A 17,104-nucleotide genomic window follows, 5' to 3' on the forward strand; every position below is an offset into this window, starting at 1 on the left:
CTTCATAGTACCGGTATATAATGTAAGTGTGTTGAAATTGTCAGCAAGATTTCTTTCCTATACCTTGAAAAATTATAGACTTTATGAAATTACAGGTGTGTCATTGAAACCCAATCAGAAGTTGAACTCCATTTTCTTCATTTGAAAGTAAATTTATCTATCTGCATAATGCAGTCATTGGAGCAAATTCTCATATTTAGGGTTAACTTCTTATTTTACTCGCTGTTGTCCATTTTCTCAATGCCAGTGGATTTTGGTATATCCTCATAGGAATCAAAATATCCACACAGCACTTACTAAAAATAAATGTGTACAGCAGATTTCATTAAAAAATAAATAACTTGTTAGAATTTGATGTTACCTCCATGTATGAATATCAAAAGGCACATTTATAAAACGAAAATTTCCGTGAAAGTAACTTATCAAAGTCGCTTGATATTTTGAATGTGCGATGAAACACTGTAACAGCAGACAAAGAAGCAATTATGTACACTTTATTTATACTCATCCCCCCCTACCCATCATCTGTCTGTCATATGCAAAGCCTTGATACTTCAGAGACAAAGTCTATGTGTAATCCATCCTGATCGAGCTGGTTTTGTTTTCTTTTTCTAGGGACGCAGCATACCAGCGTTAAGCAAGTCTCTGGGCGGTACGATGAGGACAGGCGAGCAGTTTGGAACTCCCTCATATCCCTCTCCTCTTGATCGAATCAGGACCGGAAAAAGGTGAGAACTTAGGAGAATATTTTATTTAGACATCACAAATTTTCTTTAGTCCTCATTTGCATATTTGTGAAGGCGACACTGAATTAATTTGCTTTTAAAGGGGCAGGTTATCTATCAGCTTTTCCTACATGTATGTGCAAATTGACCAACTTGATAAAAATTTCCATGGAAAGCAAAGGGCTAACACCATGTAAATGCTGGAGGGTACGTATTCCCTTGTTTGGGCTGTAAATGTTTTTACTACACACCTCTCTTACACAGTTTTCACTCAAAATATTTAGGTTTATTGGCAAATGATAATCAAGGGCTTTATTTCCATCATAGACGAAAATCCGTTGAAAATGGAATGATTTTCATCGTCGAATGGCGCATTGATATATTTAAACCACTGTTATGCGGTTTATCAATTTTTTATGCAAAATTTTCTTAAAATCGGATTTCCGATGCAAAACATGAAATTTCAACATTTTTAAATGCAAAGTTTGTCAAGTTGAAAATAGTACCGGTTCACTTTAAGTCAAGTGACGACTATGCGGCCTGCGATGTCATCAACGAGTTACCATTGAATTCTATGGAACGCGCGACGTTCGATATACGAGGCATGTAATAACATATTTTGTAGGTTGTGATTATACAAGTCAAACAGTGGGTGTGAGGAATTATCTTGTAGGATAATAACAAAGTGATGCCCACAGTGTGTCTGCGTACATGTGAACACGTGTCTTGAACATACATAACAAGGAGACTTGTACATGGTATGTGTCTTTTCAGAGAGAGAGCAGCACAACTAGGACTCAGCACAACAGCCAACACGTCATTTGACCTCAACCAGTCCTTTCCTAAACCCGATAAGTCTAAATTCAAGAAGGAAGATGAAATACAACCATCTGAACCGCTCGGCTGCACGCTGGAAAAATTTACAGGTAGGTTTTGGAAATTTTTGTACAGAAGACAGTAAATATTGAAGAACTGTTGATTTTATGGAAAAGAGAAATATCAAATTTCAGAGGGGCTTGCTAACCTCTGAATTATTTAATTTCTGTAGATGTGCAACATAAGGTTCCTACCCTTTTGCCAATGTTTACCGTGTCATGGTTTAACCCCTACCATGTACAATAGTGATGTTAGATTAATACAGCTGTGGGGGTGGGAGGGGAGATTTTGCCTAAATGGGCTCATGCACAAACATAATCAATAGGTTTTCATTAGCAGGAATGGACATATGCACCAGATTAAAAAATGAATTTCGTTTTTATCGAGTCAAATGGTACTAATAAAAAACTTGCCGTGGGCAGTGCTCGTAAATCTTAATGTTGGAAACAATGGTGCTTCAGGGTTAGATGGTTCACATGTACCGTGTAAATGGATGGGGTTTTTTTATCGGTAGTTTCTCAGAAGTACTGAACTGCTCCAGGAAGTTTTTATATCAAAGTTTATGCAAATTGTTTAATTGAATCCTACAGACATTACACAGTAGTGATTGAGTAATGAGATTTGCAAAAGCATGGTGTGATTTGGAAACTTTGGTCCTCTCGTGTGCCAGATACAATACAACAATCACAATGAATTGTGTCCCAGTACTTTACCTTGCTCATCTAACTAGCCGATCATCAATTGAAATTTTTTTCTGAACGAACGTACAGTATCCTGCAACATGCATATGTATCAAAACAAAACAGTAATTTTCTTGCACTGAAGTACACAACTAATCAATCTTTCTATGTTTGGGTGTTTTATTTTGCAATTTTGTACAGTGTCATGACATGCGTGAAGTGTTTCTCATTGTAAGGCTATCGCTCCTCACCAATACAATCCCCAAGGTGAGAAATGTATTATATTCTGAGAAACGCAGCAAGAGTTCTGCAGAGAAATCCATTTCAAGATCATTCCACAGTGACACTCATCAAATTTTCTCGATTGTAGATATCATCAAGGACACTGTAGACAATCACAAAATGACATGCATTGTTATTCATCCTTAGGGGGACCCCTTCTGAACTGAGCATGCTGCTAGGATTGTGTAATAGATTTCTCCAGGGGGGAAGTCCATGACATTTTGATGCAAAGGGTAAACTTCTCAATTTCAGAAGTTTGATCAAACTGAGACATGTTTTCCTTGAAAGAATATATTTGCCTTTATTGAACAATTTAAGAATCCCTGAAATTGCACAATGTTCAGTCTATCTTGAAGGATCCAGTTCTATATTTCATATCTTTTTTATTGATTGGTACTTCCTGACATAAATAAGCTTGTGCAACAAGCATGTTCCACATCCATTCAAAGATAAATTGATACAGCTTACAAGAAATACTGGTACATGCATGCCGAATATTGTACAACAAGATTAAGGCAAGGAACTCTTCATCACACTTCAGTACAGGCACTTTTAGGGGCGACGTCAAAAGATCGATGTTTGAAAAAAAACTTAATTGCTTAAGTTTGGGGGTGGGGGGTTTTTGGCCAAATTAATTTCTGTGCAGTCAAAAACAATTTAACGTCTTTTTGGCAAATTTTACGATTTCAAGAGACTTGAAACTTTTGCTCAAACTTTCCGTAAGGAATCTTTCAACCATTCTCCTTCAAATTCAAGAATAAAATTCAGGGTCACCTTGCAAACTTTTGAAAGTTAGAGATATATTACCAAAGATTTATTGATATTTGAAATTCAAAATGGCTGGCATCCCTGTGTTGTTTCTGTACAGAAAAATAAAATTTTACATTTTCGAAAAGCTCAGACAGTGAAAATGTTTCTCATACACAGAGCTTTAAAATGGGCTCCTACTGGTGATAAATCAGAAAAGAATTGTAAAAGTTTGAGAGTCTGAATATCTGTCCCCGAGGCGCATTCTACCTTAAAATTGAGAGTGAACAGTACAATATCTGCCATGCCTTAAGGTGAAGTACTACGAATTACGTCAAAATTAGGTTGTGTTGTCATTTTCTTGAAACTTTGCACAAATATTCTTGGAAGTTGTGCAAGTGCAAAAATGAAATAAAAAATGGGCGTCATTAGAAATAAATAAAAATGATATAATTCACTTAAACTAAAGAAAGCAATTATAAAACGCTTAGCAAATGAGTTAATTTTAATAAATACCAAGACTTAAGATCCATATCTATCGAATGTATAGTTTTCATGATGTTTGTAAAGAAATTTTAATATAAGTATCGATTACAAAATGACGACATCGAAATAATATCACTACATAATTTTCGAACTTTCTTCCTGTCGCTTTGAATGGTGTCATTTTGACCAAACTTGGCGAATAAAATACTGACATAATACCATTTAATTTACACTTTTAATAAAAGGGTGTCATCACGCTACTTTTTACAATATCTCCAGGTGAATGGGTACTATGCACCATGTAAATGGGAGAGAAATGTTAATTTTTCGCTCATATTGAATAAAAATCAGCTTCTTAGGGGGTCAAAATATGAGAAGGTTATAGGTCACATGTATTTCTAAGAGACTGGGTCAAAAAATTAGGTAAAAGCGCAATTTCAACAATGACAGGTGATGTTAAATACATGCGCTACAAAATAACCCATTTGCGGCAGGCTGGAGTTAAATCTGCGCAGAAACGTTCTATAGCGTGTGCGCGTCCGAATTCGTCGCACTTTACCTTAATCATGTTATTGAGTGTTTTGTGAACTTTAGGAAATCATCATAATATTTTATAAGTTGTCATACAGTATAAGGTGCAGAGATGTAGGAAATAACCGGGAGCCGGCAAAAACAACCGGCTGTAAGCTAAAATTTGCTCGCTGTGAAAATTTAGGTTTAGTAAAAAATCAGGACATTTTGCACAAACCATATGTGCACATAACACTACTTGTAACCGCCTGTACTTTTATTTTTGCCCTCTGTAACCAAAATTTCTACATCCCTGAATACTCTTCACTCACCATGTTGCAGTTTAAAAATAGACAAACATGGACAACCGTGTATGCGTCATGCTTTTTTGTGTCCATCTCTTGAGTGATGTCTATTTGGATCACATCCCCAAATTTATTCACCAACTGCCCCATACTGGCCTTGTCACTGTGATAACCACGCAGCAGCGTCGCTGTGATCAACAGGTGTCTGAGCTAAATCCTGTATCACTCGTGTTGTAACTTAATTCAATTACAAAAGAGCAGTGAATTTCAAGAGCTGGCCATTTATATAAAACATTTCAAAATCAAAATGATTTTAATTTTCAGTGATGCAATATGTAAATTTTTTCACGCTTTTGGGAATGCGTAATCACCGTCCCTCCACCCACAATGGACAACCTAGTATTCAGTGAATATGGAATTTAGGACAATTTTACGCTGACTTTTGGTTTTGAATCAGTCAGTAACTCAGAAATTAAAGAAATGGATGACATATCTTTTTCACAATCAGCCCATGTTTTTAAATTTTTCATCTTCTCTATGAATAATAGATGTTAATGTGTGATCAGCATGGTATCTTGAAACCTTTTTCACCTTTTTTTCAATTCGATTTTCCATTGCTTTTGAAATTGAATTTTCCCTACAAAAAATAGTCATTGCTTTCTTGTGTTGGACAAATGCATAGGTTAGAATTCTCAGACAGAATGTGACTTTTCTTTTGGCTGCATCGTCTGTGGCAGCAAAATCTTAAAGCCATAATAGGTCTGGCCATGAGGTTGGATAAGTATGTGGGCGCCCTCTAGAGGTGATGCACCACAAAGTACATTTGCAAGGACCCTGGACAATCAGAGAATGGAAATAAGAATAAAGGGTATAAATATACTTTTGAAAGGAAAGACGAACAATAACAGATTTGTCAAAGAGTCTGTCTGGATTTTGTTTCTTCTTTTTCTTTCCTCCTGGCGTAAGAGAATCTAAAGTTCTATAAATCTACCATAGTTGATACCTAGGAAATAGGCAATTGATGACTTTGACATTTATGGGTCCGTATCTAGGGTAACCTAAGTCTACTTTTTACAAAGATTTTGCACAGAGGTCTCCTAGTATTCCATGAAACACAGTCAGTTTACCACTATTGATCAAAAACATGACTACAGGAACAAGGTTTCTCAGCTGGAAACCCAATTCCCTTCAAAGGTCAATCAGAATCTGTGGTGGGTAGTGGACATGATTTCAGGATGTTGATAAGCAGTGTTTGACTGTAATTCCAGGTGATGAGTTGCACAGTTTCAGTTTTGCGCCGGGACACTCCAAAGGATCCTTCGCACCCTCTCCCGATCTGAATCTGAACCTCTCCATGGGCGCGTCATGGTCGTTCTATAACTACGTCGGCGGTGGCCAGACTGGCGTTGCATTTCCCACAACGGTTCGCAATCCAAACAAAGCCATAGTCACCATAGAAGCCAGATCCACAAAGGTGAGTTCCACAGGAAGGTATGCTTATTTGTATCTCAGGCCAGACTAATAAATTTCTTTGTTTGCATCCACTTTAAATTCTGAAAGGTAAGCAGTTCAAAAAATGTGAACAGAAGATGTTACACAAGCAAGTTTTATCTTGACTTGGTTGTTTCCAAGTAATTTGAGTGTCTATTCAAGAATCCACGCAGAAATTTCTTTTTCAATGCTATGATTTACGTTACAGTGTGACATCCTGCAAGCATGCAAGTGGTTTCAATACATTTTATAAAATTTGTAAACTAAGATTTGTAGGCAGGAAAGCTATGTGGCAAAGTCCGTTCAAAATCATAGATTTTTGGTGAAAATCTCAAAAAACCTATAAGCCTGGGCGCCCAAAACAAAGAATTTAATTTATCTTCAATTGTTGTCAAAAATGTACTAACTCTATGATGAATATATGGACACCCATCTTCTTTCCCGCCCTTGTGAATATGAATCATACAGAAATATGACAACTTAATTATAGATGAATGAATATGATACAGCCTTAGCTGTAGTCTTATCTCACAGATTTCATAGTTGCTATAGCTACAAATGCATCAATAACATCTCATAAATTCCAGGGATGATGTAATTTCGATCAACATTGACTTGTCATTGAGGTAGTGAACTGAGCTATTTTGAGAGTGGTAATTTTCTTCGAAGTTCCCTGGGTATCGATTTTGGGAAGATCAAAACAAATCACCATGAGCTGTTTTCTCACCGGGAGAGCATTTGCAAACCAAACAATTTTGCAAGCTTTTTAATACATTAAAGGCTTTTATACATATCGGTATTTCCAAGGGAGAGCAGTGATCTTTCTAACAGGTCTACTTGTCACAAAAATTAAGTAATGGGATCAGGATTGTAAGCACAGCAGTGTACAAAGCATTGTGTGAATGACATTGGCTGTTTATGGCAGAAATTCAGACAGACTTCTGTCACTCCTGCATCTGTCAGTGATTGTTGCTACAGCTTTTTGTCAGAGCCCCTGATATGTGAATTAAATGTTTTCTATAGATTATTGTTTAAACACAGTTTGAAGCAAGGTGCCATTTTCCTCAGCTGTGTGTGCTTCATTTCTCATTTTCTTGAGACGAATTTCAGACAGATGTTTGTATTTGCACATTTCATCACATCAGTGCAAGAAGGTTGTAACTGACATTTGTGTAAAAATCACTCATCTTCTTAAAATGATCTAGATAGACTTGGTACATTTGCTTATAAAATTCAAACAAAGTAGACTTTTGTGTAGAAATTTGCAGTTACAGCTGTACTACACTGATGCAATGATTTTAATAATAACACTGTGAAGCCGTTTAGAATCAGCTTGATTGTTCCAAAGTGGTGTGTCTTCTTCTTGATTTGTTTTACACTATGATCCAATGTGGCTGCAGGCCATGATGTGTGACTGAAAAGTAGAAATTTGCAGCTACAACTGTACTGCACTGATGCAATGATTTTAATAACGACACTGTGAAGTCGTTTAGAATCAGCCTGATTGTTCCAAAGCGGTGTGTCTTCTTCTTGATTTGTTTTGCAGTATGATCCAATGTGGCTGCAGGCCATGACGTGTGACTGAAAAGTAGAAATTACAGTTACAACTGTACTGCACTGATGCAGTGATTTTAATAATGACACTGTGAAGTCGTTTAGAATCAGCTTGCTTGTTAGTCCCCACGGACACCGTCCGGGGGGACTTATAGGTTTGGTCATGTCCGTGCGTGTGTGCGTCCGTGCGTGCGTGCGTGCGTGCGTGTGTGCGTCCGTGCGTGCGCCCGTCCGTTCACGCAGATATCTCAGAGATGCAAGAAGCGATTTCATTCAAACTTGGTACAAGGATTACTTCATATGTCATACAGATGCACATCAATTTGTTTTGTGATACGATCCAATATGGCCGCCAGGCGGCCATTTTATTACGATTTTTTCATGTACAGAGCCATAACTCAGACATGTTTCAACCGATTTTATTCAAAGTTGGTACAAGGACATTGACCAATGTCATAGATATGCACGTCATTTTGTTTTGTGATACGATCCAATATGGCCGCCAGGCGGCCATTTTATTACGATTTTTTCATGTACAGAGCCATAACTCAGACATGTTTCAACCGATTTTATTCAAAGTTGGTACAAGGACATTGACCAATGTCATAGATATGCACATCAATTTGTTTTGTGATACGATCCAATATGGCCGCCAGGCGGCCATTTTATTACGATTTTTTCATGTACAGAGCCATAACTCAGACATGTTGCAACCGATTTTATCAAGCGTTGGTACAAGGACATTGACCAATGTCATAGATATGCATGTTGATTTGTTTTGTGATACGATCCAATATGGCCGCCAGGTGGCCATTTTATTACAATATTTTCATATACAGTGCCATAACTCGGACATGTTTTAACCGATTTTATTCAAAGTTGGTACAAGGACATTGACCAATGTCATAGATATGCATGTCAATTTGTTTTGTGATACGATCCAATATGGCTGCTAAGTGGCCATTTTGTTACGATTTTTTCATATGCAGAGGCATAACTCAGGCATATCTTAACCGATTTTATTCGAAGTTGGTACAAGGACATTGACCTATGTCTTACATATGTACGCCGATTTGTTATGTGATACGATCCAATATGGCCGCTAGATAGGCAGCCATTTTATTACGATGTTTTCATGTACAGAGCAATAACTCAGACATGTTTCGACGGATTTTATTCAAAGTTGGTAAAAGGAGATTGACTAATGTCATACATATGCATGTCAATGTGTTATGTGATACGATCCAATATGGCTGCCTTGCGGCCATTTGTTACGATTTTTTCATGTCAAGGGCCATACTACTCTAAGGCATATCTTAACCGATTTTATTCAAAGTTGGTACAAGGACATTAACCTATGTCATACATATGTATGTCAATTTGTTTCTTGATATGATCCAATATGGCTGCATGGCAGCCATTTTGTTACAATTTTTTCGTGTCCTTAGCCAAACTTGGGCATGTCTCAACTATTTTATTCACAGATTTTATTCAAACTTAGTACAAGGACATTGACCTATGTCATACATATGCACATTGATTGTTTTATGATACAATCCAATATGGCCGCCGTGTGGCCATTTTTTTCCGATTTTTTCATGTCCGGAACCATAACTCAGACATGTATCAAGCAAATTTATTCAAAGTTGGTACAAGGACATTGACTTATTTATACATATGTATGTCGATTGGTTTCACGAGATGGTCCTATATGGCCACATGGTAGCAATTTTGTTATGGTTGTTTCATGTCGAGAGCCATAACTCTGGCAAGTCTCAACTGATCTTATTCAAAGTTGGTACATGTACATTGACTTACGTCATACATATACATGTTGATTTTTTAAACAGTAAGATCAAATATCGCTGCATGGCGGTGATTTTGTTACAATTTTCAGATGTACAGAGCCATAATTCAGACATATTTCCACCAGTATCATTCAAAGTTGGTACAAGGACATTGACCTATTTCATACATATGCTCGTCAATTGTTTCACGTCATGTAGCAGCAACATGTCAATTATTGAAGTTTCGTAAGTAGGCTTATATGTCAAGAAATACGTACTGCATCAAATTCATGAAACTTTATACTGATGTTAAGGTCACATTGCTTTAACATTGAACATTGAACATCAGTGTCATTTTAATTAATTTGTAATTGCATAAGTAATGAACTTTCCTAATTAGGATGATATAGCCACAAATTAATACAGCGTCAAATGTGATGAAACTTGATACAGATGTTGATCTCATAGTGTTGTAAATACTGCATCAAACTTTATGAAATATGGTACCAGTGATAATCTGTCAAGTGTTAGAATTGTATGCAAAAATGTCTTGCAACATCCTGTTGATTAATTCCTAGTTGACTCATTTTATGAACTTTAGGATGGTGGCCTACATTGGTTTTATGTTTTCATCACCATGGAACTCATTCTTGGCCATTGAGCGCCATCTGTATCAAAGTATTTTTATCACAGATCTAATTAATGAAGAGGACTCTATCCTCTTAGGACATGTAATCAAAGTACCCATTAACAAGTGGGGACTGTGTCATCAACGATGACTTGTTCTATATTGCATGCCACCTACTCTGTGTTACAGATCTTGGTAGCCAATGATATGGCATGTGAGCTGTTCAGTTACAAAGCTGAAGAACTGGTTGGCGTCAAGCTATCTGAGTTACTGTCCATTCCCAATCAGAAGAAACAGGAGGCGTTGATGGAAACCCATCTGGAACCATCTGGAGAAGTGGTGGTTGTCTCAGGCAAAGTGGTATGTCTTCCTCTTGATTTGTTTTGCAGTATGATCCAATATGGCTGCAGGCCATGACTTGTGACTGAAAAATATCAACAGCTACTACCGGTACACATGCTGTACATGTACATTTATTGCCTTCAAATTTCAAAGAATAACCAACCATGATTCACGTTTGTTTATTTATTTAGTTATTTATTCGTTATTTATGGGTTTGTTTATTTCTTTACTTTAATTTTTACCATTATTTTTGTTTTGTTCGTTTGCTCGTTTATTTGTGGGGTTTTATTTGCACTGATAATATGACTGGTGGCTGTTTATTGGTGGTTCTGTTTTGATGCTTTCACAGTCTAAGCATCTATTACAAGAAGTGTACATCTTTTTGAATGTTATACATAAACAACACAATATACATACCGGTATACAAGGATATGATTTCGGTCAGAATCTAATCATTGTGGGCAGCTGTTGGTAATATTTTTTCCTGGGAAAGCAAAATTGTGTTAATCTAACCTTTAAGACGACTGACATGCACTTTAAATTTGATACAACACAAAATGAAATAAAAAGTTGTAGAGATTTCAAAAATGATACTTTCTCATTCCAGATGGAAGCAAAAGACTCCACTGGACTTGTCATTCCGGTGTCTCTGTGGATGAAGAAACTGACGAAGGATGACAATCCAAAATGTCTTGCCGTGATTGAGCCAGTTGAGAGAACCACGGCCACTGTGACCTTTGACTCTGACGTAAGTCACGCTTTGGAAATCTCTGTGCTCAGTATATGGGTGAAGGCATGATTTGCTTTGTATACATTTATAAAACCTGATCATCTTTGCCAGCCAAGCCTAGTTTATTCAGGTGTTGACCCTCTCTGAAAACATCACTTGGCAGCACAGGTCAGTAGATTGTGTAATTGACACACATTATCATACATTTTCAAATGGGCTGTCAGTAGCCAATCAAAGATTGTGTAATTGATACACATTATCATACATTTTCAAATGGACTGTCAGTAGCCAATCATAGATTGTGTAATTGATACACATTATCATACATTTTCAAATGGGCTGTCAGTAGCCAATCATAGATTGTGTAATTGATACACATTATCATACATTTTCAAATGGGCTGTCAGTAGCCAATCATAGATTGTGTAATTGATACACATTATCATACATTTTCAAATGGGCTGTCAGTAGCCAATCATATATCCCCACACTTCAGTGCTATACCATTCGAAACAGGGATGTCCGTGAATCTCATGAGCTACCTTCCAGATTGTATCACAGGCATTTTTACCGTCATGAGTTTGACTGACAACTAATAGTAGGCAGTAATTTTAAGCAGCAGCTGTCTTCTTTACAATCCAGATTGGTGTTGGCAAGTCCTTGTTCTATCAAGCTCTTTGATCGCATGCTGTCAACCTCTTTGGTCGATACACCCTAGCATTACTTGGAGGAAATTTAGGAGTTTTGGCATCTGTAGAACTGATGATGAAAATTATAAATATCAACTTTGTAAAAATTAAACCACCAAGGCCATTTTTCAGGACCTGTAGAGTGTAGAACTGATGATGAAAATTATAAATATCAACTTTGTAAAAATTAAACCACCAAGGCCATTTTTCAGGACCTGTAGAATTATTTATTATCTGTGAGCTAGTTTAGTCAAATAAGACGTGCATGCAAATTGTGATAATGATAATGATCATGATTACAATGATGATTTTGATGATGATGATGATGGTGATGATGATGATGATGATTATGATGTTAATCTTATAACAATATTGTTAAATACACCCACTGCAGACAATCACTGTATATTTCTGGACTTCAGAGAAAAGACAGCTGTGCACCTATCATTTCACATCAGCTATTATAGATATATTCATTTGCGTACGCCCCACACAGATAATATCATGTTTTCATCCACAGGGTAATGTCAAGAATGCTGACAGCCAATTAGCATATCTCCATGGTTACACATGCGCCGCAGAACTTGAAGGCTTGAATATCAAGCAGCTTATCCCATCATTCATCTTGCCAAAACCAGGTGAAGATCTGAGCAAGGTAATGAAGATGATTTTAAGACCAAAAAATCCCAACAATATTTCTTTTTAGTCCTGATTTTATGCAAATTTTCTTGTTTTCCACCTGTTTTGTGTCCACTGACTTTTTTTTCCCGGTTTTCACGAAATCCCAGGAAGTAAAGAAACAAAGAGCTACTGGTAGAACAAAAGATGGCGGTACATTCCCAGTCAGCGTCATCTTGAAATCGCAAAACGACGGACTGAAGGAGAAAGATCTGAAGATGCATGGTATGGAGAAAGGCAGAGGAACGCCACTGACGACAGTCAAAGAACATCCCACGGCAGAGACAGGTAAGAAATGTGACGGTATAACCCCAGTAGAAAGTAGAGGCTTTGGCTTTGATATACCAAGGTTATTCTATGTTGCTTTCTTTTATAGTACATTACAGAGCGTGTCAGATTTCTTTGTGACATACTGTCTAGCATTGCATACTTTCCGGTACATTCAGAGATGGTAATCTGATGTGATCTCGCCTTCCTTGACCATTTCTCATAAAACACAAGCATTCAGGTCACCAGCACAATAACAGTCATGACAGATAATCAGTCAAAAACACCCCCATTCCAGCATTTACATTCCTGTGTGACCAGAATTGTTTCATTTCATTGTCTACAACCTCAGTCGCCAGGAAGAGAATGTTCATTTGCAAAATTGAAGGATCTTTCTTGTTCTGTTTACTCTGGAAAAATTTAACGATGACATATTGACAGAAAGTGAAATAGTACAATCTTAATGCTGAACTTAGATGAGTCAGTGGAAGATGCCATTCTACATTCAAATATTGGTCTGCGCTGAATTATTTTATTCTTGTATCTCTCACTCTTAGAGTTGGACAATCTGTCCACTGTAGGCCACGGAAGAACACCTGACCCTGACGTGAACTCTGTTGGCAGTGGTAGCTACTCAAGCAGAGAAGATGCTAATTCAGCAACCCATGACCCTCCTAAAAAGAGTAAGTTGTTTTATCTACATTCAGGTAGACTACACCCTGGGGACAGTTTTTAGACAATCAGACGCTTACAATAATTTTCTAGTCTGCTGCTATATAGACTCCATTCTGAAATTTGTAGAGTAAAGAAAGTTTTCATCATCCTCTTTTTAATGAAATTCACAAATTCTGTGAATGTCCGTGAAGTTAACACAGAGTTTAGCAACCGTTTTGAATTTCAAATCAGTTAATTTCAGGTAATCAAAACTTTCCACGATGAACGCTGCTTTTTATTCAAGATTATGAAGGAAAACGTTTCAAAGTGTCCTGGGAAAAGTATCGACAAGTGTTGAAAATGTTGAGTTTAGAGGCATGTATAACCTTACAGCACAGTGCATGCTCACAAACATTACTACAGTTGAAACAGTTTATCACTTCCAAAAAACAAGACTACTGTTAACACCATCATTGCTTCAACTATGGCCTTTACTACTTTTTTACTGCTCCTACTAAGATGTAAGGATGTTAGGTTTTGCATGTTGAAATACCCAGTATTTGGCTTGTCAACATGATCTGTAATTGTGCAAGGTGCTTCAAACTAGGTCTGGATAGGGATTCAGTTGTCATCAAGGCTATCATTGGTATCACTGGCTGCGAATGCATGGGCTGTGCAGTACAGCTAAGTAGTGGGTATTTCAACATGCTGTATTGATGCCATTTAGAACAAAACTAGTGCAAAAATCATGGAAACTTAAGGTTACTTAGGGTTTTAATGGCAGGTTTTACTTTACAACGAGTTTAATAACAAGCTATATCAAATGTCTCATCTGTGTCTTCCAGCTGATGTCATCTACACTGCTGTGGTATGGGTCTTCACAAACATCAGTGGTATGATCAGCTTTCTACCCGATGGTACGATACATAGCATCAACCACAACTTTGCTTTGATGTTGTTTGGATACTCACAAGATGAACTTGTCGGCAAGGTAACTACATGTATAAAACTTCATCACCTGCTGAGCTGCAGTGTGTGCCAATATGCGTCCATAGAGACTGTCATTGATTTCCTATACAGATTTTCAGTGTGCTCCTATATGGATTGTCTGTGTGTTCCAACAAAGATTGTCAGTATATTCCCATAGACATTGTCAGTATGTCCCAAAGAGATTGCCAGTATGTTCCCATGGTGATAATCAGTATATTCTGATATTAGATTTCAGTATATCCCCATAGAAATTGTCAATATTAGCCCATAGAGATGATCAGTATGTTCCCATAGACTGTCAGTATGTACCCATAGAAATTGTCAGTGTATTTTCATCGAGCCGGTTAATATGCTCCCATAGAGATTGTCAGTACATGTATATTCCCATAGACTGTCAGGATGTTCCCATTGATATTTCCTGTGTGATCCACATTCCATCAAGACACATCTGCTATGAGTACCCAAATAAATCTTATTGAAAGGGAACATTAACAAAACTATACATATATAGGATTTTGTTGTTATCACTTAAAATCACTAAAAATCACTTAAAATGCATTGGAACTGTTCCGTGTTAATTGTCTCTAAATATAAGTGTGTCTAAGAAACAAAATTAGAAAATTACAATTTTGGTCCAAATTGTGCCTTTAAAAGGTTCTATGGACATCATTTTCAAAGAAAACTTAACACAATATGGCTACATAGCGGTACAGTTTGTTTTGTTGACTGATGAGAGCATCTTGACAGTACAGTGAAATAAAGGAAACATACGGTACACAGCACCAGTCTGTAATTTGAAATGATAAATTTTCATCAGAGAATTTACAATGTGTTTCCAGCAAATCACACTGCTCATTCCGGAGTTCTATGATCATGTGGACATGATAGACGACAGCTCTATGCCGCTGCCTCCATTCGACGACGACGACTTCACAAGACCGATATTCTCACCGGAGCAGATGAGAGTCAGCCCCAAATCAGATGTTGAAATCACTCCAAAGGGAATAAATAATGAATGTATATCGCCCTCACACGATCTCGAATGGTATGTTTGTTATCCTTCATGCTAGCTCCTTTCTTTTCCAGGAAGCAAAGTTATGCATACTACAGAAATAATCAGAACTCGCTGTTCAGATAGCTTTGATGTTTTAACACGTACTTGAAATGTAAATCGATATTAGTGACAGCTACCGTATAGCATTGACAAGCTAAATAGTAGGTGTTTTTTGAAGGGCAGAACGAGAACTTGCAATTGACATACAAAACAGAAAATTTAATAGTGAAAAATCACCAAAAGTTACATCTACTGGCCCTATTATCAGCTGACTCTCCTTTACGGATATCATTCTATCTATCAATATGTGTGAATATGTTTCCTTTCCAGTCTATCAACAATGGAGCTGCTTCAAGAAGCCAACAAACTGACATCCCAGACAAAGGAAAGCGGTATGGGCTCCTCAAGATCAGACAGTGCATCTACAGCAGATTTGCTAAGGACTCCATCCCCTCTCAAAGTCAGCCTCACAAGTGAGGATGGTGACAGGCTAGGGGCAACACCCCCTGATGTAATACCTCAAGTGGATTCAAGGGGTGATCATCAAAGCTGTAGGAAAGACAAAGTACAGAGAGTGCCACCAATTGATTTAGGGGACGAAACTGATGATGCTGGCATCATACACGCTGGTGAATTGATGGCAAACAAAGTCACAGGGAGGGCGCCCCCAGGGATGGCTGATTTAAGTCTCGAAGTGAATGTGAGTGTGGATCATGACAAAAGGACAGCCCTTGCAGATGTGACTGCCATGAGCTTGGATGCAAATCAGTCAAATATCAGCCAATCAGAAGAGGAGATTCAATCCAGGACACACTGTGACGAATCAAACGTCTCTGTTCAAAGCACTGACACTGACGAACTTCTGAAAGCGTCGCCTCAGCAAGTCACAAATCCTACATCACCGAACGACTGCCTCAGTATTCCGTTACACGAACACCACTTGTCAATGAGTAGCGCGGAGTCCCAGTCAACTGCAGAGCCGGTCACGGTGAGGGAGGCGTACACGTACAAAAAACATCGAGACCAGAGAGAAAGGACTTTGGGAAAGGAGGACAGTGCCAGAGGGGATAGTCCGACAAATAGGACGGACGGAAATGCTGCTGGAAAGACAGAGAGACAGTGTTCATCCGGAGGAGACAGCAAAAGTGAAAGTGATACTAGCAATTACAATGTAAGGACCAGCAGACAAAACTCTAGGACTAGTCTTAGTCGGCAGTCCAGAAGTCCCGATAATGGCAGGCCCAACAGCAGCAATCAGGTGACATCAACACCTTCAAACAACAAAGTTTTAACTGTGCAACAACAGATATCAATATCGTCAGCTAACAACATTCCAGAAGGCAGTTTCACTGGTCAAGCCAGGCACAGGGATGGCATACTTTTAAGTAAGTAGGATGTGTATATCTCTCGTATGACAGCCATCATGATGCAAATGAATTGCTTCACGTATGAACATTCGTGGTGTAATCCACCCAGGTAGGGAAGATGGGTAATAATGTATTGCTTGGATTGCTGTATTGTATATTTTGTAGGGATGTTTCATGTATAGCATTTAAGTTGTAACTGTATATCCCACCTACAAATCAAGGCCTCGATTTTATAAAGTCCATTTTCTTTACAAGCAAGCTA

The 17,104-nt window shown here is 37.8% G+C and overlaps 1 protein-coding gene across 4 annotated transcripts in view; it reads left to right on the plus strand.

Moving 5' to 3' along the window:
* The window catches only part of LOC139115338 (PAS domain-containing serine/threonine-protein kinase-like), an 84,330-nt gene that overhangs the window by 48,531 nt on the left and 18,695 nt on the right, over positions 1–17,104 (plus strand). For all 4 annotated transcript variants that reach the window (XM_070677367.1, XM_070677366.1, XM_070677368.1 and 1 more), the window contains 11 exons: positions 616–728; positions 1,500–1,651; positions 5,880–6,085; positions 10,261–10,431; positions 11,021–11,161; positions 12,353–12,487; positions 12,621–12,798; positions 13,335–13,460; positions 14,277–14,422; positions 15,261–15,466; positions 15,806–16,860. In XM_070677367.1, coding sequence (XP_070533468.1) covers positions 616–728; positions 1,500–1,651; positions 5,880–6,085; positions 10,261–10,431; positions 11,021–11,161; positions 12,353–12,487; positions 12,621–12,798; positions 13,335–13,460; positions 14,277–14,422; positions 15,261–15,466; positions 15,806–16,860 — 2,629 coding nt within the window. The remainder of the gene's footprint in view (positions 1–615; positions 729–1,499; positions 1,652–5,879; positions 6,086–10,260; positions 10,432–11,020; positions 11,162–12,352; positions 12,488–12,620; positions 12,799–13,334; positions 13,461–14,276; positions 14,423–15,260; positions 15,467–15,805; positions 16,861–17,104) is intronic.

Source organism: Ptychodera flava, chromosome 17, assembly GCF_041260155.1.
Source record: "Ptychodera flava strain L36383 chromosome 17, AS_Pfla_20210202, whole genome shotgun sequence".
Taxonomy (NCBI): Eukaryota; Metazoa; Hemichordata; class Enteropneusta; family Ptychoderidae; genus Ptychodera; species Ptychodera flava.